We start from the raw sequence: 25,412 nt of genomic DNA on the forward strand, positions 1-25,412 counted from the left end.
TTTATATATATATATATATATATATATATATATATATATATATATATATATATATATATATATATATATATATATATATATATATATATATATATATACACACACGTATATGTGTGTGTGTGTGTGTGTGTGTGTGTGTGTGTATGAAGGACATAATGCAGGTGTGTAAGAACTTACCATAATGGTAGATATTTAAGTAGATTACTGTTGAAGTATTAGTTTCCCCTCCCATCATTATCCACTTTTCTTCTTTCAGTTTCCTTGGGCTGGGGTGGAGTGTATACGGTCCCTATGTAATTACCCCTCCTCTATCTTGCCTATCAGGGCTTCAGGTCTGCTAAAGTCTGGATAGATTTGGATGATTGAATTTCTTTAAGTTCATGACCCAGAGAATGTCTGTGGGTGTTCATTATTAGTTGAGATCCTTAGGACCATGTCCAGGCATAAGTAGATATCCTGGTGGTGGTTTGACAAGAAAGTTCTACAGTGGCATGGTGGATGCCAGCTTTATACAGTGGATGTTCTGGCATCCCTATTGGGTGGATTCCATTTGGCCTGGAGGAAAAGAAGATGATCCTGAGTTTTAGAAGTCTGGCCAAATGTCAGGCCTTCAGAGGCAGAAATCCCTCTAGTCAATAATAGTACAACAGTGACCTGCTTAAACATCTACCTTTATGGTAAGTGCTTACACAGCTGTACCTTTCTTATATCTGGATAAAATGCAGTTGTTGTTGCTGTATTAAAAGAGGTGTGTTTAGCATTGTTAAACAGTTATCCCAACTTTGTCTTGCTTCCCAATCTGAAATATTTAAAAAATGTCTTTACTCACAACTTCTTCAGCTCTTAGTAAAATTTTATCTTTTTTACTAATTCCCTGCATGGTTTAAGACCTAAATATGTCGTTGGTGCTACCCTGCTAGATGTGTAAAGAAGTGGTCACACAAAGCATTATACCCCCTTCTTTTTAGCATTAGACATTGTTGATCACATTGCACTTCTGAAGATTGTTGAGTAACTCAAGTCGGTCTCTTAATGGTTAAATTGTTCATCAGTTATCCAGAAGACAGGCAGCAGTATTTTAGCTGAAGCAGTGGGAGAGTGTCTGGGTTGCTGACAGTAGTTTTGCTAAAATAGTTGCACTGTTTGCCAAAACAACTTTTGCTTGGGCTCACTGCTGCTATTCTGGCCTTTAGGGCTGTTAGTTACCAGACTCGTATGACCAGGTATATTTTAGGCCTTCTCTAAAGGGATTTTCAAGTTATTTCTGGCCTTCCAGATTCTGAGGAGAAGGTTTCAGCCCTCTCTTTGTTGGGGTCCTCTTCTCATGTATCTTAGCATTCCATTAAATAGAGTTATGACATTGCAGGTGCCTGTTCTACAGCTGCTGCCTTTGGCTCTGGGTTAAAATCTTATGCCTAAATTCATCTTCTGCTTCTGCCTAATGATATTTAAGCCATGTTGGTGGATGCTGCTCTTGACAATAAAAATCTCTGTTTCTGCAGCTGCTGAGCTTTTTAAGTCTCTTTAGGAGAAGGGTATGGCTATGTAGAAATTAAAACATTTTGTTTCCCTTGTTACCATATTTCAGAGGAATTATCCTATCAAGTCTGCCTTTGTACATAGACTGTCTAGCCCTCCTCCCAGTTTTAAAAGGGTACCAGAAGGGCTCCTTCTGCTAAGTCTACAAAGACTTCTTCAGCTCAGAAGCCTCCTTTTCTAGACAAGACAGGTTCTGTCTGTCTTCTTCCCTCTCTCCTCAGCCAAGTTCTTCTATCGCTTCGTGTTTCTTTGTCCTTTCACAATTGGTTAAGGATCACTCAGGGTTATTGGGTTCTTTCCATCATTCGTCAGGGGTGCGACTTGGTTTTGAAATCCCTTCCTCCTTTATTGGGCATTCCTCAACCTCCTCAGGAACAGCTGCCTTTTTTGCAGGGGTTCTTCAGAGGCTTTTGTCTCAAAGCACTGTCCAGTAAATTTCTGCTCCTCCAAAGGAGAAGGGGTTTTATTACAAAATGTTTCTCGTTCCCAGGAAAGAAGGCACCTTGAAATCCATTCTGGATTTTTCCCACCTCAACACCTTTTTAAAGGTCTCCTCCTTTCAAATGCTGTCCTTTCAAACCTCATTTTCTGTCCTACTTCAGGCTTTCCTAGTCTCTCTGGATCTCAAGGATGCCTGTCTCCATATTCCTGTTCATCCTCTTTTCAGGACATTTTTTTTCTGTTTCTTCTTTGCATTTTCAGTTCTCTGCTTTGCTGTTCGGCTTCTCTACTGTCTCAAGGGTCTTCACCAAATGCCTCACTCCTTTCATTGCTTATTTGGATGACCTATTCATTCAGGCTTCCTCTCCATAGACCTTGCTTCAGCACCTTCACTACAGTATTTGCCTCTTGCAGAGCCTGGGGTTCACAGTGAATTTCCAAAAATCCTTCCTGACTTCCTCAAAGGATCATGTTTTTCTTGGATGCAGGCTCCAGACCATTCCTATTCTAGCATCTTTGTCTTCTCCCAAGGCTTTAACTCTGTTTTTTCAGTCCTTTCTTTCTCTGGTCTCATTTGCAACTAGGTAGTTTCTAAGGATTCTGGGGTTCATGGCCTCCACCATCCCTATGCTTCCTCTCCAGGCTTCATGTGAGGAAGCTACAGTAGTTAATAAAGGCAGTGTGGCTTCAACATTCTCATCCTTTGGACTTTCCATTTCCTCCTCTTCCATGCCTCAAGCTAGAGCTTCAGTGGTGGATTCATCACCTGTCTGTCAACCCAGGGCTTCTTTTTAGCCTCCGGTCCCCTCTCAGGAACTATTTTTGGATGCTTCAAATGTGGGAAGGGGAGCTTCTTTCAGCCCTCAGATGGCTGAGGGCATTTGTTCCTTTTGTCAGATAGAAGACCACATCGACATCAAAGAGATGAGGGCTGCTCTTCTGGCCCTTCAGGATTTCCATTCTCTGTTCATTCCAGGGCCTCTCAAAATCTTTACAGACAATACCACAGTGATGTGGTAAATCAACAAACAAGGGAGAACATGATCTTATCTCTTGTGCGATCTGGCTGTCCAGTATCAGGTGACTCATCAGGCTGTTTATATTTCTTCAGATCAAAACATTGTGGCAGACTCTCTCAGCAGGTCCATAACACAGACTCATGAATGGAAGCTTTACAGAGATGTTTCTGGACATTGTCCACCAGTGGGGTACTCCTCAGGTAGATCTTTTTGCCTTCCCTCTGAACAAACAACTTCCTCTCTTTTGCACCAGAGTCACAAGTCCTCTGGTTTGGATGTTATCTTTTTCTTGGAAGGGGATGTTTCTTTGTCTTATCTCCCCTTCCTCTCATACCAAGGATCCTGTACAGGATAGAACAAGATTCTCCCAAAATCTTGCTGGTGACTACCCTTTTGTATCCAACAGCATTGGTTCCCTCCTCTTCTCACTTAGTCAAGGACAGTCATCACAAGTTACCTCGCATTGTGGACCTACAAAAAAAGGTGTGTCTCATCCATTCCCACTCTTCATCTGACTCTGTGGATGATAGGGTTTTGATTGCTTGTAGACACCTTTTTTCTGAGGATGTGCTTTGGGATCTGTAGGAAGCCAGGAAACCCACTACCAGGAAATCTTTGTCCAGATGAAAGAGATTTTCTGTTTGATGTCTTGCTCTTAACCTGGATCTATTTTCTGTGGAAGTTCCTTTGTTTCTGTCTTATTTGTGTGAATTGCTCCATGCTGGGTTGGCATACTCTATAGTTAACACTACACCATTCAGCTGTTTCTGCTTGTCTGCCTTTAACTCCTCCTTTGGCTTCTAGATTCCAGATTAATTAATAGAGTTAAAAGAATTTATGTCAACAGCTTCTCCTGTATTTGTTAAAAATATGCCCAACCCATATATAAAACTAAAGGGACTAAAAAAAAAACATTTTCACTGCTTATATCTTGGTATCCATATCAGTATATCAATAAACAAGAGCTACTAGTTTTCCAGTGTTTGCATCATCTTTTTTTTAAGTTTCTTGCAATATATCTTTAGCTGCCATAACATAAGCCTTTTTAATCCATACTTCTTTAAAGTGTCTCTATGTTCTATGACAATGGGATGTCTTTTTCTCGATGCATCGTCTGCAAAATATCATCTGGAAATAGTCAACTTTTCTTGATTACCATACCTTGAATTTCTGAGTCCCTTCTTTTCCTTGTCAATGGCATTAAATATAAAACCAGTATAATATGACACCCCTGCCTGGTTCCTCTCTTCATACACAATTTATCAGAGAGGAACCCTCCCACTTTAATTCTTGCTTCCAGTCCTTTGTATATTGTCCTAATTGACATTGGCATTGTTGCATCTTGGAATACAGATGCTTCCACTCTCCTACTTGTACAATCCCAGCTTACTCTGTTGAATGTCTTCTCTGCATTAAGTAAGACTGATCAACAGCAGTGTTGTCTTACATGCTGCTTCCCTTTGGATCATTGTTCTTGTCATGTCAAATGTTTACGTCCCCTCTGCAAAATCACATTGATCCATATCTATCAGTTTTGGAAGCACCCTTGCTTTTCTTTTAGCTAATATAGACATAAACACTGGTGGATCATTACCATCTTTGGGTAATATAGCCACCACAGCCTTATTCCAAGATATTGGTAGTTCCTCTCCTTTTAAAATTCTTTACAAAAAATTTTGCAGATCTTCACCACTTTCTTCCCTTCTGTCTTCTAAACTTCCACAGGAATACCGTCTATTCATGGAAACTTTTCTGCAGATTGCTTACACATCACAGTTTTTATCTCATCTCCTCTCCTCTTATCTTAACTATTAGTTGTTGAGCCTCATCTCTCTCTAACCTTTGCATAATTAAGTCTTCCTTAAGTATTTTCATTTGTGTTCTTTCTCGATTCCTACATTCCTCTGCTTTATATAAATTTTCATAAAATTTCCAAAATATCTCTTAATACCTCTAAAGGATCTCTCTCTCCTTTTTACTTTCTGTTGTCTAAATTGTTGTGCTAAAATTTTTTATACTCTGGAGTTGTCAAAAGTAGTAGCTTACAGCAGTCTTTCTAAATTCATGCATATTATCCAAATACATTCCCTTTAGCACTCTGCAACTGTTCTCTTTTTCTTTGGTGAAATTCCTTTTATTTTGCAACACTTTAACCTTTGTCAGCCCCTCTAAATAATTCTTATGGTGTCTTAACCATATCGCTGTCATTTCTACTGTTACTTTTAAACCTTCTTTTCATTTTGATATACTCAGTATTTGTCATGTCTGAAGAAATTTTTATTTTCTCTAATAATTCCCAAATAATTTCCACTACCCATTCCTTAAATTTCTCTCTTTTTAACAGGTAGGTAGGTAGGACAACACAAGTATTTCATTTTTACTTCATTACCCTACATTTTTATCTTACTTTTTATACGTGCATGACCTGGAATAATTATTGGTTGGGTGTTCAAAGCTTTCAATTAAATGCACATATTCGTCTGAAATGTAATTTCTGTCCAGTCTATCCCAGTTATTGTACCTTGGTGAATAATGTGTAAACTTTGCCCGAGTTCTTACTGCTGAATTCACGTCTTCCATATAGTTTTATAAATTTCTTTAGAAACCTACTCTGTCTTGTTATATTTTCCATTCTAGCACTCCTAATACATTCTCACTATTGCAAATCATCTTCTGTTCCCCACCAATAAGTAGTAGTCCCTGTTGAAAGCTGATCATTACTTCCAAAATTTTTGTAAGCTTCATAATAGCAGTTTTTGATGGGATGCAAATAGATGCCGACGTAATCCTCCTTTTTCCAGTAGTCTCTTATTTCTGCAGATTTACCATTATTGTTTTTTTTCTGCTAATATCACCTATTAGCAGTAAGTATTACTCCCAGTTTCAATTATCCCTGATATTCAAAAATAAAATACACGAACAATTAAACCACATTTGGTAAAAAAACAAGTAAGTGGAAAACACCCAAGTTAGATACCATGATGGTGCGAAGTATAATATCTTGAAATCCGTTTATATCTTAACCACTGGAAGTTAATAAAAACATAAAATCACTTTAATACACATATTTAGTAAGCATAAAAACTGTTTCCATCCTAGTAATAAGGGTTTTAGAGGAAAAACACCATTGAGTCCTGGTGTTTTGTCAGCTTGTAGTTTAGCAATCCAACGACTTTCAGCCATTTTAGTGGAGTTAAGTAATCACCAGGACTCAGTGGTGTTTTTCCTCTTAAACCCTCATTACTAGGATGGAAACTTAAGCATGTTTGATTGGTCTAGTCTGTATGTAATTCCATCAATGAAAGTTGAGTCCGATATATGATTGGTCAGGCCCCTCAATTTTATCAATGGAAGTTGGATTTGATTGGTTAGTGTCTTTTAAATGGACATTTGTGAAGGGGCCCTATAAGATCTAAAGAAGGGGAATTTGTGAAAGTGCTCATCTTTGTTTTAACTTTACATTTTTTATGCTTACAAAATACTTGTATTAAAGTGATTTTGTGTTTTTATTACCTTCCAGTGGTTACAATATAAATGGCTTTCAAGATGTTATACTTTGCATCCCCATGGTGTCAAACTTGGGTGTTTTCCACTATCCCTGATATTCTGCTGAATATCCATTAATGAAATCGTCTGTCAAATTCATGTTCACATTTCTTTCCAAATGCATCCCCCACAGCTTTGCTATTTGAACTCTACACCTCTTACATAATTCAATACTTTTCCTTTTTGTCCATATTTGTAAGGCCAAATTACATTCCAAGATAATGTTGTTAGCATAGCCATTGTGATGAAAAGCTATTGTTCTCGCGTAACATGCATGACAATATTTTTTTGAATGTGTATTTCCAGCATTTGCTGCAAGTTGATAAGACTCCATCTGTTCTGCGCTCTAATTAGATCAACCACTACCTTACTGTTTCCCATCAAAGTTTCATCAGTTTCCTCATCTGTCCAAAACTAATATTCCATATTACAGTCTAAGTAGCCCCAAACATTTTCACTTTAATTGCTTTATTTCTCAATCTTATATGTAATGATGTTTCATAGTTGCCCTGTTACTAACATGTCATTCTGTATTTCACGATCAGCCATCTTCCCATTTCCAATATTTCCATTAACCTAGGTCTATGTATAATGAATAATTCAACACTGTATATATGTGTGCATGCTGTGTTCATAAATGATTATACAAGCTATTGTCTCTTCTGTATGTACACTTATCTGTATTTTGTATTCCTTCTGATATTATGTAACAGTGTTTTATGTACATGTCAAAACTGTTAAATGTAGAGCTTTTATCCCCAGGCCTCCACTGAAAAAAAAGTTTTATCTGTTGGACTTTCCTGTTAAAGCAAGAAATAAATCAGTAAAATTATTTTACATGCACACACTGTTTTGCAGGCCGCTTATCTCCATTTCAACCTATGTGACATTTTCAAGACTTTTTATTTTATTGAAAACCCTTAAGCAAAAAACTAAGTACTTTTTTAGAACACCCCCATCTTCTGTTGACTTTGAACAAAAAACATGTACAGCTTCAAAAAATGAAGTTTAACCTTCAAGATATGTACAATTGCCCACATTGACAGCTATGTCCACATGTATTATCTGCATCATCAAACGTAAAATTAAGTTTACCCACACTAAAGTGCATATTACAGCCTATGTTCCTATTTACACTGATTGGTGTCTGTTATTTTCTTATCTCACTTCTTCTCCCAGATATAAAAAAATGATGTGTATGCTTTCAAAATACTGTAGAATTTTAGTCCTAAGAAAAAGTGTATTGGCTATCATTAAGTAAAACTTAATCGTGCACTGTTCTGTTAAAGTCACTAAGTATTCAGGCTGCTATGGAAGCTGATCTCTTATTCACTTCCAGTAATTTCAGATTTTCTTTTTCATTGAACTGCTTGCCATTTTGCTTTTAAATGTTGCATTTCCCTCAACAAAGAATGCTCAGAAGTCAGTATTAATTGCTTGCATGTGCAGACAGCTTATCTCCATGTAAAAACAGCATTGTGAGAGAAAAATAAAACAAAGCCAATTTTTATAAATTTCACTCAGAAAGGAATTTGCAACTGCCTCCAGGTGTTTCTCACTGAAAACATTTGCTAGTGGAATAAAAAAAAAAAAGTGAATATCTTGGCAGATGCAAAGAAATTAGCATTTTTCATGGCTTCCATTATTTTCTGTTATTTTTCAAACCCACTTGCTTGTAAACACTTGTTTATAGCTTAAACCAAATGCATTTATCTAGACAGCCGCCCTCTTATAAATGATATATGATCTTAATTCTGCATCTAATATAATATAATCAATATATGTTAACACTCCATCCCCTCCCTAGCAGCACAAGATCGCAGGATATTAACTTAATCTTGCTTTTGTCCAGCTTTTCTTCTCTTGTTATACCATAAAATGTATATTTCTTACAACTAAAAAATTGCTTAAAATCTTTAACACATACAACAGTCACTGAAAAGAACTCCCACATTTAAAATACTCCCAATACACGCTATAAAACCTGCTTTATTATGTACATGCAGTTTATAGCATGGAATGTTTTTACAAATGCTAATAAGAACAAAAATGTTTTATGTAGTAATTGTTTCCCTTATTGTGTTTTAAACATTAATGACATAAGGTATGGTATATACTTTACAGTCTAACTATAAGTTTAACAGCGTCAGCAAAAGTCCAGTCTTTCTCAGCCACTTTTTCTTGCATAGCCATATTACACAAAAGTGATTGATGCTTTGTAGTCTCCCATTTTAATTCACTAAGTTCAGTGTTGTTGGTCTTCATCCTGTTTATCACCATTGCCCATAAACCAGACTCTTGTTTAAGTCCAAGATACTCCTGATTCTTCTTGTCAACTCCTGTGTGTTTTTCCCTCAAGGCTTTTTACTTTGGAAAATTGGAAAAGGTTTCTCTGGCAAAGTTTTTCTATGAGCTTTATTGTCCAAAGAATGTAAAGCAGAGTCCCCTTCTGTTTGTTGGCTCTCACTTTTTGTAGGATAAACTTTATTTCCTCCTTAGCCTGTTCTGCATCCAAAAATGTTTTTGATCCTTTAGGAAAAATATCCTGAAGACAGCTGGATACAACAGCTTGAATCTTACATCTACCTCTCAACAATCCTAGATTGTTGGAATAAATTTGCTTCTCCTCCCTGGTGTACAGTGAATAATAATTTTCCAAAAAACACTCTGCTTTATCCAATTTTTAATACTTTTAATACTTTTAATACTTTTCCCTTCTGCCACGGTCTTGCCAGGGTCATCTCTTTCTTACTGGTATGATTGCTTCTTTACTAATGTAGATCTTGGCTGCTTTCTCATAACCAGGTTTGGAGCAGACATGCAGTGTACCCTTTCATTTAACAAATCCTATTCTGGAATACCAGTCAAGTTGCTCGGTTAAAATTTCATAAAACTAATTGTCTGTTCCTTCCAATTTCTGTGGTACAACAGAAAATCTCAGGGTTTCTCTGCGTACACTGTCGTCTAACTCTTCCATGTTTTGAAACAGCTCTTCTGGAGCAGCCTCATTCTCAGCCAGCCTTTTGTTAATTTCATCCTCTGTTTTTGTGCAGTTTTATTAGTTGATTTATCATCTATTTTCCCAGTTTTTTATTTGAGTTACTATATTTCTTCAAAGTTTCATTTATTGTAATCACCTCTGAGTACATTTGATTCATATTTCCTCTAAATTACTGGAAGCCATCTCTTACACCAAAGCTGAAGCTTGAACTACCATTTGCTGAACTGCTGCAGGATTCTTCCCAGCCATTGTTTTCTCTTCATCGTTTCTGGTTGGTTTACTTGCAAGCTCTCTAAATGTCGTCTTTGCTGACATCCTGGCAGTGTGCTTAGTACCCATTGACTGAGTTTTACCCATAACAGTTTCACTGGCTGTTATTTCTCATTTTTTGTTCATGCTGGGAGAGCTGAAATTAAGCTGCTGATCAGTGTGTAGTCATCTTAGAAATCCTGTGTAATGTTCCCTTTTGATCCTATAGTTTAAGTCTTTAAATTCTGTATATATTCTCAGTTTGTTCTGCTAAACAGCTGTTACTGTAATGTCTTCCCATTAATTTGACTCTTTGCTTAACTGTGACTCCCCTAGCTTCTATGAACTTCATTTCTTGTTCACTTCTGCCTCATTTCTTGTTCACTTCTGCCTGTGAGTCAGCAGAACTCTTGAGCATGAATTGCTGGTATTTGCCTCAGGAGATGTTTTACTGTAATACTTTCCTTTTAGACAGCACAAGCTGTGAAACGAAATTAAAGTCCTCTTGCAAAATACCATATGTGCCTTACAACACACATTCAGTACATTGGGAATGTATTTGTTTTTTATGTTGTGGTTGAATGCTAATCTCAGAAGCTCTTTTATTACATCTGATTTTAGTTTCATTGTGCCACAGTGCCCCCTAACATCCACTGCAACTGTTAACTGATTATTAATGAAGGCCTTTGTGTAATGCCTTTCTGTAATGCGTTACAAATGTGTTGGGGTATTTCACATGTTCTTTGTCAGTATATCTTCAGTGTTATCAGATTTGCTGTTCTGTATTTTGCTTTTGTGGCAGTCTGTGCCAATCTAGTAAATCATTGTGTAAATGTATTATTTTAATCATGCCAAGTACCTCAAAGCATTATTACTCATATGTTTAGTGCTTGCTTTAACTGTTTTTTTCAGCGATATTATCTGGAGCAATTTTCTGTATTTTTTGCACCTAGAGACACTAAGTCCAGTCCTATCTGTTTGTCCTAAATGCTTAATATTTTACTTTGAGTAAATCAAGAGAGTTCAGAGACTTCAGCTTTGTTAGATTCATAATGTAGATTCTTACAGTATGTTGCATTCAGCCCCTATTTCCAGCTTAAAAGCAAATCCTTGACATTAGCCGTCAGCTTTTTTGCATAAATAGCAATGCTAGACGTATCACTGTTTATAGTATGTGCTGCTTTACTGTATGTAACTCAAGCAGTGCCCACAAACCTTTCCATTTTGTTGTACTGTTTTTATCTCTCTCTCGCTCTCTACTAGATACAAGACTTGCTGTAACACTTTTTAACATTAACAGAATTTTGCAAAAAATGGTTGCATGTAGCTGCAACCTTTCTGTTAGAAGGTCCTTTGTTTTTGTGAAGATCTAAACTGGAGGGATACATGCTTGATTAGTTGTGTTTATCTTGAATTGTGTATAGTAGGTTTCCACTGTTAGATTGAAAGTTGATTAGAAAAGAATTTAAGGGACAGAATGTTGCATAGCGGTAACCCTGGATCAATGTGGAGCCCTCTCCTGTTTGCCATTTATTTTGCAGATATTGAAGCCAAATACTGTTTTGTCTGCCTTTAATTGGATGGGTAGATACAAATTTACACAAGGGTTATCTTGTATGGCCCTGTCTGATGTAAGAGGTTAGCACTGTTAATGATTGTCAGGGGTGGCAAGAACTATTCTAAGTGGGTTTACTTAAAGGTATGTATGGCAAGACATTTTATGGTTCTTGTAACCATTCGCCTAGTATTGATACTATGTTACTGTGCTGATGACTAGGGTGTGTGTGATGCATCAGAAGCTGATTAGTAAATATTACCATGGAAGCAGAGGCAGTTCTTTTTTGAGATGGTGGTCCCTATGGGAGTTCTTGAAGGCTAGCTTAGGTGACATTTGCGATATTGGAATAGAATGATTTGTGCCATCTTTAAAACATGTATGGAAAATGTCTTTTCACCATATCGATTATGGATGAAAGAAGCTTTATAAGGCATGGCACTTGTTGGGAACGTAGAGGATGCTGCTCACCAGTTTTAATTTCAAAATAGTAAGGCATTGGCTAAGTGGTAGATGTTGGATGTTTTTAAAGGAAACACTGGTACGTCCAAGAATGATGCCAACAGCAAATCTTGTTGTTCATTGATAAGCTTGCCGGACAACGTAGAGCTGAGATTGGTTAGGATGGTGAGAGATTACGTAATAAATGTTTTCATTCAAAGCGTTTGTGCAACAGAGAAGTCTGAGTTTTTGGTTAGTGTGCACCACTAGTAATTGCGTATGTGAACCAAGTTTGATACAAGTCTACAATCACAGGTACCTTTATAAACTAATCTCTTAAAGTGCTCATCTGCTGTGATAGAATATTTGCTTTTAAATTGAAGAAGTTGAAGTCATGACACTAGAAGCAAGGAATATTACTTTAGTTGTAGCTGCACTGAAATGGAGGCCTTACAAGGAAAAAGCCATCTTCCAAGTTTGATAAAGCAACTGTGGAGTTGGATTCTGATGCTATCAGTATTAATGCCAGCATAGTATGTTGTGGAATTGTCAACATATTGACTAAGTTTGACTGGTTTAAAGTTGGAGATAATGCCAAAGAAAATTAAAAGGTGACAGACTGCAAGGACCTAACCTTAGAGTACTTTTACTGGGACCACGAGTCAGTGGCAAGAAAGTCTTCCCATTGTAGTCTAGCATCTAGGTAACCAAGGAACCAGTGACTAGAGTGTAGACAGAAGCCAAAGCTTGCAAGACTTTGTAGAAGAATGTTGTGATTGACTTTGCCCAAGACTTTTGATATATCTAGAACATTCAATCCATCTGAATGACCCTAAGTAGCCATGTTCTAAAGTTATTCGTTGAAGTTGAGGAGAACAGTGTCAGTTCCTTGGTCCTGTGTGAATTGGTGCTGAGGATAGGGGGGATATTATAATTTATTTATTTGACATTTGTTTACCAGGGAGGTCCATCTGGGCTAGTAGCCCATTTTTCAGAGACGGCCCAGAGAGAAAAGCTCCAAGTACAAATTAGAAATAACAGTATTATGTAGCAAGGTACAATACAGTATCAAAAAGCATTAGAATAAAAGAATACAGTTGTTTAGGCATAATACAGGTGGAATATATCATAACATAAATTTGAAGAAATAAAACAGATAGGCCATATTAGTGTGGGTCTGAGTACAAATTAAAAAAAAAAGCAATTTCACAATAAATGAAAATAGGTAGCTACACTTTCTAGAACATGTTTTGTCAATGTTCAGCATGGCATAGGAGTATAAGTATTGTAAATAGTTAGAGGATAGGAGGAGAGAAGTGTCAGAAACAAGGAAATGAGAGGGTACAGTGGCTTGAAATGGTTTAGGGGTAGGAAAAAGACATTAGTGAGAAGATGGGAAAAGATAGCATTAGAAGTATTGCTAATGTCAGCCTGGGGATGTGCATGAGCAGATCCAGTTATTGTTTAAGTACGTCTTGAGGAAGCATTTAAACATGGGAGGGTTACTTGTGATAAGAATATGTTAAGGAATGGAATTCCATGTCTTAGTGATCTGGTTAGAATAAAGAGAATCACCAAAACTGTTGGATTTAGTAACTTTTAGTAGGAATTTATTGGAAGGTCTCAGGGTTCTGTTATTGGAATAGGTTTGCACAAGGTTTTGGAGAGCTAGGCAACTGTCAGGCTGGTAGATGGTGGTATGTGAGACTGTAAGTTGGTTGAGGGATAGCAGGTTGGGAAGTTCTAGCCAGTTTAGTTGACCGAGAGCAACACAGCGATGGGATCTGTGTGGAAGGTCGATGTCAAATTTGGCAATTCTGTGGTAACAGGCCTTGAATTTATTATTGTCAGATCTTTTAAGGTTTGTGAAAATAGGAGAAGCATATACTAGAGTAGACAAAAGGTGGGTCCTAGCAGTTGATTGTCTGGTGGTGTTAATAAGGTATGGCTTAACCTAGTTTTATTTTGGCATTTTTAGTACTGAGGGATACATGTTTGTCAAATCTTAAGTTTGTGTCAGTGGTGATTCTGAGTAGTTTGATTTGATGAACAGGTACGATGATGGTTTTGTAGGATGAAGAGATGCTGAAGGGGGGATTGTGTTCAGTGGATTTGTTACTGGAGAAGAGCATTAATTTGGTTTTGTTTGGATGTAGAATAAATTGATCGAGAGGAAGGATTCTATGACTGCAAAGGATTTTTGGGTAATTTCTTTTAGTTGTGGAAGGCAGGGTGCAGCACAGATGAGAGTGGAGTAATCTGCATATTGGATGACTGTGGCAAGGTGAGTAGCAGTGTGGAGTTTGTTGGTAAATGTAGTAAAGAGACGTAGAGAGAGAATTGAACTCAGGTTTGTAAGTGTTGCATGGCTATGCATTTTAAGGATCTTTTTGTAAAGGATGTAGGAGTGGATTTGGCTGAAATTTGCTATAGGTGCCAGTCAGCTCCTTGGCATAAAGGGATAAAGCCATGAATAGGGTGCAGATGACATAAGTTCATTAAGCAGCTTGGGTGTCTGTAGTAGCTGGCTTAGGAGAATGGGAGTGAGATACTGATGATGACCTGCTTATCCTAGTGGGAAGGAGGAGTTTCTGGCTCACAACACAGGTGACAACTCATGGGAGTACTAGGTGTTACTGCCAATGGAGTCTGAGCCTACTGTGTTTGTAAGCCAAGGGAGACTGTTTGTGGAGGCATACTTCCTCTTTGGAAGACAACATTAGCAGAGCTTCGAAGAGCAATCAAGTTGGGAGAGGAAGCTCTCAAGAGGGAGAAGGTGGACTACCCCAAAGGATCAAAAGCTGGTCTGTTTCCTACTATCTGACTCTTGCTAGTGATCTGAGGGCCAGTTTTGATTCTGTGGCAGGAATGAATCTGCAGGTCTTGCCTAGCCGGTATATGCCCAGATCCCAGTCCTTGTAGTGATTGGCCCAGTCAAGTGCATGTAGGGGAGCCTTTGGGCAGTGTCCCACAGGGAGTAAAAAGTAATGTTTTAGATTCAAGTTAAACCCATGTTGTGGGAAGGTGTATGGGAGGGTACTTCAGTAGGAGACAGTCATTGGAGGCGAGAACTTATGTTTTTTAAGGAGTTAAGGTTTCAGGTAAGGCTAGTGGGTACTGTGGAGAATTTGAGTGCGTGTCTTTTGTGGATGGTGTATTGTAACCCTTCATATAACCCATTTGGGGGAAGTAAGAGGGTTTATACCAGTAATAAAGGCCAGGTTGAACTGTGAAATCTCATCAGGAAAAGAGGCATTGAGTTATTAGCTTGGCTGATGAGTTTTCCCATCAGTGAGTAGTTTTTACTGTAATGCAACTTATTAATTTAACATAATAGGTTAACTAAGCTATTAAGAGTCCTTTGTAATCATAACCTAAGTAACAAGGGCTAAAGTAGATGCAATAAGTATGTAAAGGTACAGTAGCCAGTCAGCTTATGTGTTGAGAGTTGGAAGGGGAAAACATGGATAATAAGAGAGCAGGTAAACTTCATGCAGATGGTAGGTCAGGAGAGAAGCCAGGACTCTGAAGCTGTGGGATGGAAATCTTCACCCTGTGGTGCACAGGTTAGAGATTCCTAACCAGAGCTACTTCACTGGGAGTGGGTAGTTTGCTGGGAGTGAAAAAAATCCTCATCAGTAAGTAACAGTTTTGATTTTGAGAAGTTGCATGTAATATAATTGCGAGTGGTGGTCACTTTGGTCTTCAAGGCTGTGATTTCAGGGGATACCCAGAGAAAGATTTTGTTGCTTGTTTTTGTACACTTTTATGCTGGTATGGTATTGAGAGGAGAGGAAGAAATGTGCCATGACTTAATCAAAATGTATATGATGTGGGTCTGTCAAATTGAATTGTTAAGGCTTGAAATAGTCAGGATTTTAAGGATTTAGTTTTTCTAGAGCTGGAATTGTGATGCTGCCTTTTGATTCGACACAAGAAACAACAGACAAAAGCTCGCAATTGCTCACACTCCTGAAGGACATCAAAGAAAGAATCCTGTTTGGGGTATCTTTGTTGAAGAAGTTATCATTTCTAGTAGTACTAGTTAAAGTAAGCTTGGCAAAGGTAGAGAGGGAGAAACTGAATGACAGGAGTCTGTCTTTATGATTTCCGTCTCGCATCAAACGTGTTGCTGATTCAACATGAATCTGCAGGTAACATGAACAAGAAAAGAGAGCAAAAAAAAAAAAACAATACTTTACTGTACTAAGCCAATTGCTACAGTTCGATCAATGCTTCCCCCAACCCCACTCCCCCTGCTCTTCGATTGCTAAGAATAAGGAAAAAAAAAAGACATTCCTTCTACTGGTGCACCAGTCATGGTGCACATCAGCCCTACTACCCTGCTCCTGATCCTCCAACACATTTTATTAAAAAAAAAAAAAGTTTAAACTGTAGCAAGCAGTTGCTACAGTTTATACCCTACCTGCATCTAGCGCTACAGCTTTCAGGTTTTAGTTAACAAAAAAAAAAGTGAGAGAGAGTTTTTTTTATTATTATTTATTTTTTACTTTTAAACTGTAGCAAACTGAAGACAGTATTACATTAGAGAGAGAGAAAACAAGTTTGGCTGATTGCTCCCCTGCCAACACTTGTGCCTACAACAGTTGCCCCTGTCACCCCACCATAGTACACTACTGTCTGAGATTGAAGTTTCCTGCAGTTACTGATTCAGTTTTAATATGGATAGATAGCCAGGAAAAAGATGTTGTCTTGTGTGCTTTTACAAGAATCAGGAGAGATATAAATGCATTCTGCAGTTAAGTGTTTAACAGACTTGCCCTTGATAGATGTAAGCAAAGGTCCCACTGAGTAGCATCTGGGAGTTGGAAAGGGCAGAAAGTGGGTTAGGGAACTGGAGTGAGATTGTCCACATCTTTACAGGTTATAGCCATTGCAGAAAATTTTGTTGCCTTTTATTTGTGAACTAAGCCATTTCTTTGTGATGACAAGTATTTGTGGCTTCAAGTGACATATTCAGCCATGAGTCAGTTTAATTGTGTTACAGATAACTGGAGTATTAAGCACAAGCCTGAGGCAAATCAAGTTCTTTCGGAGGGGATTCCATGGATCAGTAAATAGACTGAGACCCACTCCTTGTAAATGCCTTTATATGAGTAACTGTACACTTGTGGCATAAAATACCTCAGTATTACCTGTATAGGGAACTAGAGGGGGAAAGGTTGAGGAATGAGATGAGGCCAAGCAGAAGTTTGGACTGAAGGTTAAAAACTGCCTTCCCTACCAGAGATTGATACGAGCAAAGGAATTTTGCTGTACGAAGTGAAAGATGAGCTGTGGTAGAGTGTTTAGTTGGGCCCTGAACTGAAGCTGCTGTTAAAAGTAATTATTAGGGCATATAAAATATTGTTGAGTCAATTGGAGGAGGTTAGAAAAGATTGTGAAAAGAGACTAGAAAGGCAGCTTACAAAGGAATACTGAAGACTTGTGCATGGCTTCCAAGTATGCAGCAAAGTCCTGAAGGTTTAGGATTTTTGCTTGGAATTGCATAGGTGTGTTTTATACCCCAAGCAGTATTCAGTGAATTTTCCTCAGGTGGATTGGAAAAGCTTGAGTTGTGATGAGAAGGACAGAGTTAAATGGGAACATTTTTTTGAGGAGTGTAATGAGTTGGCAGATTTTAAAAAGTTCTTACAGACCACCCTGCCAGAAACGTTAGGGGACAAAATTGCTGTAACTAAAGAAGTTCTTTTGAGCAGGGGGACAGTATCTTAATTGTCTAGACAGCTAGTTTCTGCCAAAAAGCAATTGCCTGAAAATAGAAATCAAAATCAAAACCAACTGGAATTGCAGTACTGAATATTGTAAAGGAGATAAAAGAACCAATTTTTTAGAAAGGGGAAGGAGCAAATTACCTACAAATATATGGAGTTAGTGGCAGCAGTAATTTCAGTTTAATATAGATGAGGAGGAGCAAGGTTTAAGAGAAAGCGTGTGTGCAATGTTTGTAATGTTAGTGAATTGTCTGTTAAAGTAGATATATGCACTGTATAATGTATGAAAATGAAAGATGTTGATATGATTTGTTTTCTTTTCTATTAACTTGTGTATGCTTATGGCTTAAGTGATAGTTTAATAAATGTGTTAAATATATTATCTTTATAGTGTATTTGAGTTTCCCAAGCTAATTTTGGGCGTTTTACCTGAGTTCAGAGAGCAAGAAAAACAGCAAGAAAATGAACAGCGGCTGTTGAACAACAATGTAGAGACTGTAAAGTGGTTATATGAACCACAGTACAGTGAAACAGTACACCGTGCAGATGCATAAATAATGGTTTTATCAAAATGATATTAAAATTATAATCATGTTGAGCAACAGAGAATTAATTTGATTTGTATATTATATTAATTCATATATTGCATGTTCGTGTCAAAGATATTTTTTTGGGAAAAATATATTTTGATTTTTTTTTTATACCTGATATTGTTGATTCACTTCATAAAACAGAATTTCAGCAGGGCTTAAGTACTTGATGTGCAGCAGCCAAAAATCTGTCTTAAACTTCACATTCTAAATGTTGACATGGAGCTGTTCATCCTAACTGGATGCCTCTCCCTGCAGATATTATACTTAATCAGTAATAGTGTGTCCTTAACTCAGGAGTGGGTTTCCACTTATTTGACCTTTTTTGAGTGCAGATGTTACTTACTAATTGTTGGCCTTCCAGGGTCATCTTTTACTGTAGCACCTGGACTCTTCTTTTACAGAAAGTCTGAGTATGATTCCTTCAAACCATGCATTCACTCATTTACTCTTTAACTTGTTATACCTTGGCAATCACAACTCCTTACTACTACATTTTTAAGCATGTTCAATCACCCATTTCTCCTTATGACCTTGCAGTTAGGTGTAGTATTTTTTCATTTATCTTTTTTCTTATCACTTAGTGGAGCAAGCAAATGTTATTGAATGAGGCATGCTTGTTTTCTTAAGCCTTGTCAAATAGTATACTTCAGTTTGTAAAGATATTGCTGTGAGTTGCTAAACGACAGGTTTCTTTTTCCAGAATCTCGTGTTCCTGATGTTCCCAGTTCACTACATGTTCGACCTCTTGTTACTAGCATTGTGGTCAGCTGGACACCACCTGACAATGCTGACATCGTGGTTCGGGGATACTCCATAGGTTATGGTATTGGAAGTCCTCATGCTCAGACTATCAAGGTGGACTACAAGCAGCGCTACTACACCATTGACAATCTAGGTAAGGCAAAAACAAGAAGTGTGAATAGAAAAAAGGTCATTTGAAAAAAGGTTGTGGGCTGAAAACAAAAGGTCAAGGTATCTTCACTTAAAATCTGTTGCATTTGAAGAAACTGTACCTTTAATTTGTTTTGCTTTATCTAGTTCGTCCTACAAGCTTTCATCCCATGGCTTGAACCTACACTCTCACAACAGTTATATAGGCTGTTTTTGAAGAACTGCAAAATGAATCTGAGACTGTGAATGAACTTGTAATATTAAACATGCACTGTCTGTACTTAGGTATGTTGTTACCTGGTTGGGATTGTGATATGGTCAAGTAACCGACTGAGATACAGATTGGTGACAAGACAAAATGTTTAACTTTATTCCAGATGAAAAATGCATCACTTCAAAAAAGGTTTCTTAAAGTAGATTAAGGTAATACCTAATTTTTTCTGTTTGTGAAGGGAGGGTGCTCATAACTGAGCTGAGTTGGCCACAGTCATTAGTTTCCAGTTAGTGGTGAAGGATGGACAGTGTTTCCCATTCTTCTTCTTCTTCTTTTTTTTTTTTTAAGGCAAGAATGTTTTCTGTTTCTCTGGCTTCTAATCCTAGCCTTTCCAGTGGTGAGTATTGTTGTGATGCCTGTTGTCATCCAGTTTATTCTTCTGTGCAAGGCCAGCTTTTGATATTTGGAATGGATTCTCTCTCTGTGTCTTTTTTAACATTCACCTTGTCTCCACCAGCAGTGGTAATACAATCGGACTTGGGAGTCCCTTTCACTTGTCCCAAGGGATCCACGTTGGTCATTATCATTCATTCCTGTCTTCCTTCACACAGATGTCTGGCGCCAGGCTGTTTGTACTAGGGGGTTCATTGCTAGTTGTGGCCTTTACTTAGTACTGAGGCTAAATTCAAGTGATGTGCTCTCATCAGCTTTTTGTTGCTTATTTTCTGCATTCTAAGTAAGGTGATTTAGCTCAATGCTGGCCATTACACATCAGAACTAAACTCAACATGGTTGTAGAAGCAGACATTTGCAGCCTTGAGTTTCTCTATACAACTTACTGTTCCAATTCCTACTGTACTTTTGTCAGTAGTTGCACAAATAAGCACTGGTTTATGCTTGTTGGTGCATTGCTGTTCTTGTACAGGTTTGGATTGTTTTAGACCGATAAGTTTGAGCTAGGTGGCACATTGCTGTCTTGGTGTAGACAAATTGTTTTGATCAGATAAATATGCCAATAAACCAACTCCAAACCTCAAAGACGTGACTCACCCTACAGCCCACATTACTAAGGACCAGGAACCATGGATTTACATGTTCCAACTGTCTCTGTAGCCACACGTGAAAGAAAACAAAAGCTGGATAAACGCCTGGTATACATCTCAAGCGAAAAAAATGAAAAGACCAATGGTTAGACCACAGCTGAAGATAAAAATGGAATAATCCACGTCAGGAAATAAATCACTTGCAGCTTCACAGTAGTGCCCTTTATAAAACCAAAAGTTGTAACTGAGATGTAGTAGTCAAGGTAGGAAACTGTTCACTTGCAGTTTCACACCACTTTATTAAACAAGAGTAAGCGCTTTCCCGATCTAAGACAGCTGATCGCTTCTTCAGACTCATAAAAACAGTTAAAACATTGGCATTTAAAATATGGTTCAACCAATGAAAACACATATAGAACTGTGACATAGACTAATTAAAATTGCATACATCAGTACATTAATTTGCCTTATATTCTGCATAAGATGAAATAAAATATACATGTAACAGACGCATTTTATGTAATAATCCATATTACTTAATGTTTTAGTGGTCTGGATTTTAAAAAAGGGTTTCAAGGAAACAGCATTGTTCAATCCAGGAGACCTATCTGCCTGAAGTAGTAAAATCCATCTTTGTTCTGCTTCCTCTACCGTATTCCTTATATCACCTCCCCTCTTACTTTTATTTATTATTTCTAAAACCATTAAATTAAAAATGTTTCCTATCTTCTTCTTCTTCCACATGTTTTGCTAAAGCACTTGTGTCGTTTTTATTTCTTATATCTCTAAGGTGTTCAAGGAAACGTTCCTTTAGACACATATTGGTTTTGCCTATATAAAAGGCATGACAGACAGTGCAGAAGCTGAAATAAACCAAATTTTGTGTTCTGCAGTCAGCATAAAAATCTATATCAAGAATAATTTCTGCTGTCATCCTGTTATGGGATGATACTAGTGAAGAGTTGCAAGAGATGGTGGAGTACTTACATAGCACCACTGAATTTTTAAGATTCACTAGTCAACATTCCAGGGACTCTATTGAGTTCCTAGATGTTTTGGTTAAGAAGACAGCGTTAGATGAACTTACAACAGGGATGTATAGAAAATCTACATGGAGAAATAGTATCTTACATAAGACTAGTATGCATCCAACATTTGTACACAAAAATGTAGTGAAAGGACAATATATGAGAATAAGCCGCTTACATAATACAGATGAAGGCTTTGTGAAGACAATGACTATATTAGAGAAAGACTTCTTAAACAGAGGTAATAGTAAGAAAGACATAAATGAAAGCTCTAAATATACCATTGAAAATAGGGATGGGAGATGTAAACTGCTCTTCTAAAATACTATAGAAGATGTTAAAAGCAAGGAAGGTCATGATTTTAAAGTTAGATTCCCTGTAACTTATTCAAGTGACATCAGAAGGTTCTGTAATATTTTTGAGAAGAATTGGAATGTTTTATTGTCGGATCCTGACTTGAGAGAATTGTTAGAAGATAGACCCAGCTTTTCTTTTAGAAATAAGAGGTCCTTAAAAAGACAACTCTGTTATAAATCCAGAAACAATGAAAGAATGATCCTATCTGATAGGCAGGGGACTTTTCCTTGCAGAAATTGTACAGCATGTGACTATTTATATAATAAATCTACATATAAACATCCTACACTAGGATTTATAATTGATATAGATTTTTATGCTGACTGCAGAACACAAAATTTGCTTTATTTCAGCTTCTGCACTGTCTGTCATGCCTTTTATATAGGCAAAACTAATAGGTGTCTAAAGGAATGCATCCTTGAACACCTTAGAGATATAAGAAATAAAAAAGACACACGTACTTTAGCAAAACATGTGGAAGAAGAAGATAGGAAACATATTTTTAATTTCATGGTTTTAGAAATTATAAATAAAAGTAAGAGGGGAGGTGATATAAGGAATAAGGTAGAGGAAGCAGAACAAAGATGGATTTTACTACTTCAGGCAGATAGGTCTCCTGGATTGAACAATGCTGTTGCCTTGAAACCTTTTTTAAAATCCAGACCACTAAAACATTAAGTAATATGGATTATTACATAAAATGTGCCTGTTATATGTGTATTTTATTTCATCTTATGCAGAATATAAGGCAAATTAATGTACTGATGTATGCAATTTTAATTAGTCTGTCATAGTTCTATATATGTTTTCATTGGTTGAACCATATTTTAAATACCAATGTTTTAACTGTTTTTATGAGTCTGAAGAAGCGATCAGCTGACTTGGATCGCTAAAGCGCTTACTCTTGTTTAATAAAGTGGTGTGAAACTGCAAGTGAACCGTTTCCTACCTTGACTACTACATCTCAGTTACAACTTTTGGTTTTATAAAGGGCACTACTGTGAAGCTGCAAGTGATTTATTTCCTGACGTGGATTATTCCATTTTTATCTTCAGCTGTGGTCTAACCATTGGTCTTTTCAGCTTTTTTTGTCTCTGTAGCCAGCCTGCTTGAAATGGCATCCTGAGGCAATGTCGCAATTGTGTCGTTGACTGACTACCACCTGCTACTTAAACCAGTGGATACAGTATTGCAGAAATGTAGTTATGTAATGTTATTGAAGGCAAAGCTCTCAAATGAAGCTGCAGCAAGTACGAAGCAGGTTGTCTGTACCACGCAGTACCATACTAAACAAAGCAGAAACAGCTCAGACCAAAATCGTGTAAATTTATATGTTGACAGTAACATAACTAAACCACAGAGACCTCTTAAAAGTAACCTAAAAAAACAAGTACCCTCTGCAGCCTCACAAATGCACAGTACTGGAAGCCCCCACCATGAAACATACGTCAAAGCATTGCACTGACTCTGGTCAAAAGCCCATAAATCTCACCTCCGTATAATCCAATATCTAGTCGTAGGTGACTCAGTACTGAGGTACACAGATGTGTCACTCACCATGCTGTGCAAGGAGAGTGTCACTGTTGCCCATTGGGCACCAGGAATCCCCATATTACGCAGGCACTCTGCAGCACAAATACACATATGACACAGTCATAGTACAAATGGGTATAAATGACTTAAGACATGCTTCCCTGGACTATATGAACACTACAATAAAGACCAGAGGTTTTCTGGAAAGGCCATTAGTAAGAAGAAGAGGAAACATGGATTCTGTTGCTGTATTATCTACAGCTGGTAGTAATGATGCTGAGCATACTGATTCTACAGTGTTCCCTCCTCAGTGCCTCATGTTTAGGAGTCCTGGAGATGATAGAGTAAAGAGGAGGTTGGCTCACTGACGCACTCTCCCTTTCCCTTTTTTGCATTGGATAATTCAAGTAACCTTCAAGTCCATCCAAGAAGCCTCTTGGATGGTTACTGTGTTGAAAGATATTTTGAAAATAGCCACTAGTGCATGAAAAAAAATCCAGATATGGTTGCAGGTGTCCCCAAGAATGAGGATTGTGTCCTGCATCCTCCCAAGGACTGAAATTTCTGGCTAGTGACTTCTGAACACAATGTCTTGGTTTTTGGCAGCTGCTTGTAAGAGGGCTCCCATGGCTCTCTGAGCCCAGTGGTTAGCAATCCCCCCCTCTTAAGATAGGGTGTCCAGAACAGTCGACCACTTAAGGATGCACGTATATGCATCCTTCTCTTTTCCTTTAGGGCACTTAATTTTGTGTTCAGCATGGTGGATTTCCAGAGGAATGTCTCTAATGAAATGCACTGGCCAATCACCAAGTTGCCATATGGATCAGTCGAGGATGGCTTTTTATCCCTGCTAGCAATGGTGTTGTCAGAGGTGCACATCATGATGGATGTTTAGGTATAGCCAGAGCTGCAAGATCCAGCATAGTGATTTGTTGGAATGTGGCCCTATCTAACTTATTTTGCTGGAGACCAAGGCGACCACTGTCTAGAACTATTTGGGCTTAAAATTAAGGTACATGAGGCGAGTATGGAAAAGAAAAGTAAGAGCTGTCATGGTTATTGGTGTTAATTTCCAAATACTGTAGCCTTAGGTAGGGGATCCCTCTCCATATATGGTGTAGGAATGAGCATGAATGACTTAAAACAGTCTGGAAATAACCCTAATTCTTGAGGAAATTTTCAGAGAGGTTTCAGATGAGCGAGTGTGTTATTTTCAGTTATCAAGGAGCTGTGAACCTTCTATGGGAATTAAGCAGCTGTCCTGAGGCATTGCCTGAATGCCTCTTTTTGGAGGTAGTAGGAATGGTCTATCCTTCCATCTGTTAGCATGAAATTTGTATAATCAGACATGGGTCAGTGCAGTCATATTCAGGGATTGCAAAATGTCCCTTTCTCATGACTCCTGTTTTTGTATTACCCATCCCCTCTTTGACCTAGGAAATCCATAGCTCATACCCCTCTGCGACCCAGAAAACCCATAACTCATACTCTTCTCTGACCAGGAAACCCATAACATATACTTAAATGTAGTGGAGACGCTCCCCATTCAACCCAGCTCCTTATTCCTAGGTGACTTTAACTACCCTACTATAAACTGTGAATATTTTACAAACCCAAACATGCAGACCTGGAGATTCCTGAACTTTGTAAACAGAAATAAGTTGGACCAGCTAGTCTGTATGCCCAGTGGGGTGCCAACATCCTTTAAACCTGGTCCTCATAAACATGGAAGAATGTACTTAACCAGGCATATGCAAAAACTGGAGTGTCTACAGTGGTTCCTTACAAGAAGTATACATGGTTTAAACAACCTGTCCTACGCAGATCACGTCCAAGTCCAAGCCATATACTCAGTCTTCTACAGATTGCTGGGAGGCAGTGTAAGCTTGGCCTACAAAGCCTCCTCTAATCCCACTCTGATGGACCTGCTACACATTCGCAAAACAAATAGCATCAGAATTACCCAGTCAAGGGACCTAAACCTTGTCTGAACATAAATAGGACACATTGGAGGAACACTTTTGTCCCAGCGACTACATCTTGTGTGGGACAGGCAGGCTTCCCAGCCAAATGAACTTACATTCACCACTAGCCTAATTCAAACCTAACTTGGACCAGTGGATGGGGACTCAGAAATTTACCCCTTGTCTGGCACCTTTGTCTCTAGTAGGCAAAGGCAGTCTATAAATGCCTGACCACGCCGCAATATACCCTGTAAAATATCCCT

General features: G+C 37.9%; 1 protein-coding gene across 13 annotated transcripts in view; it reads left to right on the plus strand.

The window, feature by feature from the left end:
* Positions 1-25,412, plus strand: part of NEO1 (neogenin 1) — a 2,116,015-nt gene that overhangs the window by 1,695,293 nt on the left and 395,310 nt on the right. For all 13 annotated transcript variants that reach the window (XM_044077666.1, XM_044077665.1, XM_044077664.1 and 10 more), the window contains exon 15: positions 18,820-19,014. In XM_044077666.1, the coding sequence (XP_043933601.1) occupies positions 18,820-19,014 (195 nt within the window). The remainder of the gene's footprint in view (positions 1-18,819; positions 19,015-25,412) is intronic.

The sequence above is a fragment of the Protopterus annectens genome, chromosome 7.part0 (genome assembly GCF_019279795.1).
Source record: "Protopterus annectens isolate FY-2018-M chromosome 7.part0, PAN1.0, whole genome shotgun sequence".
NCBI classification, from domain to species: domain Eukaryota; kingdom Metazoa; phylum Chordata; order Ceratodontiformes; family Protopteridae; genus Protopterus; species Protopterus annectens.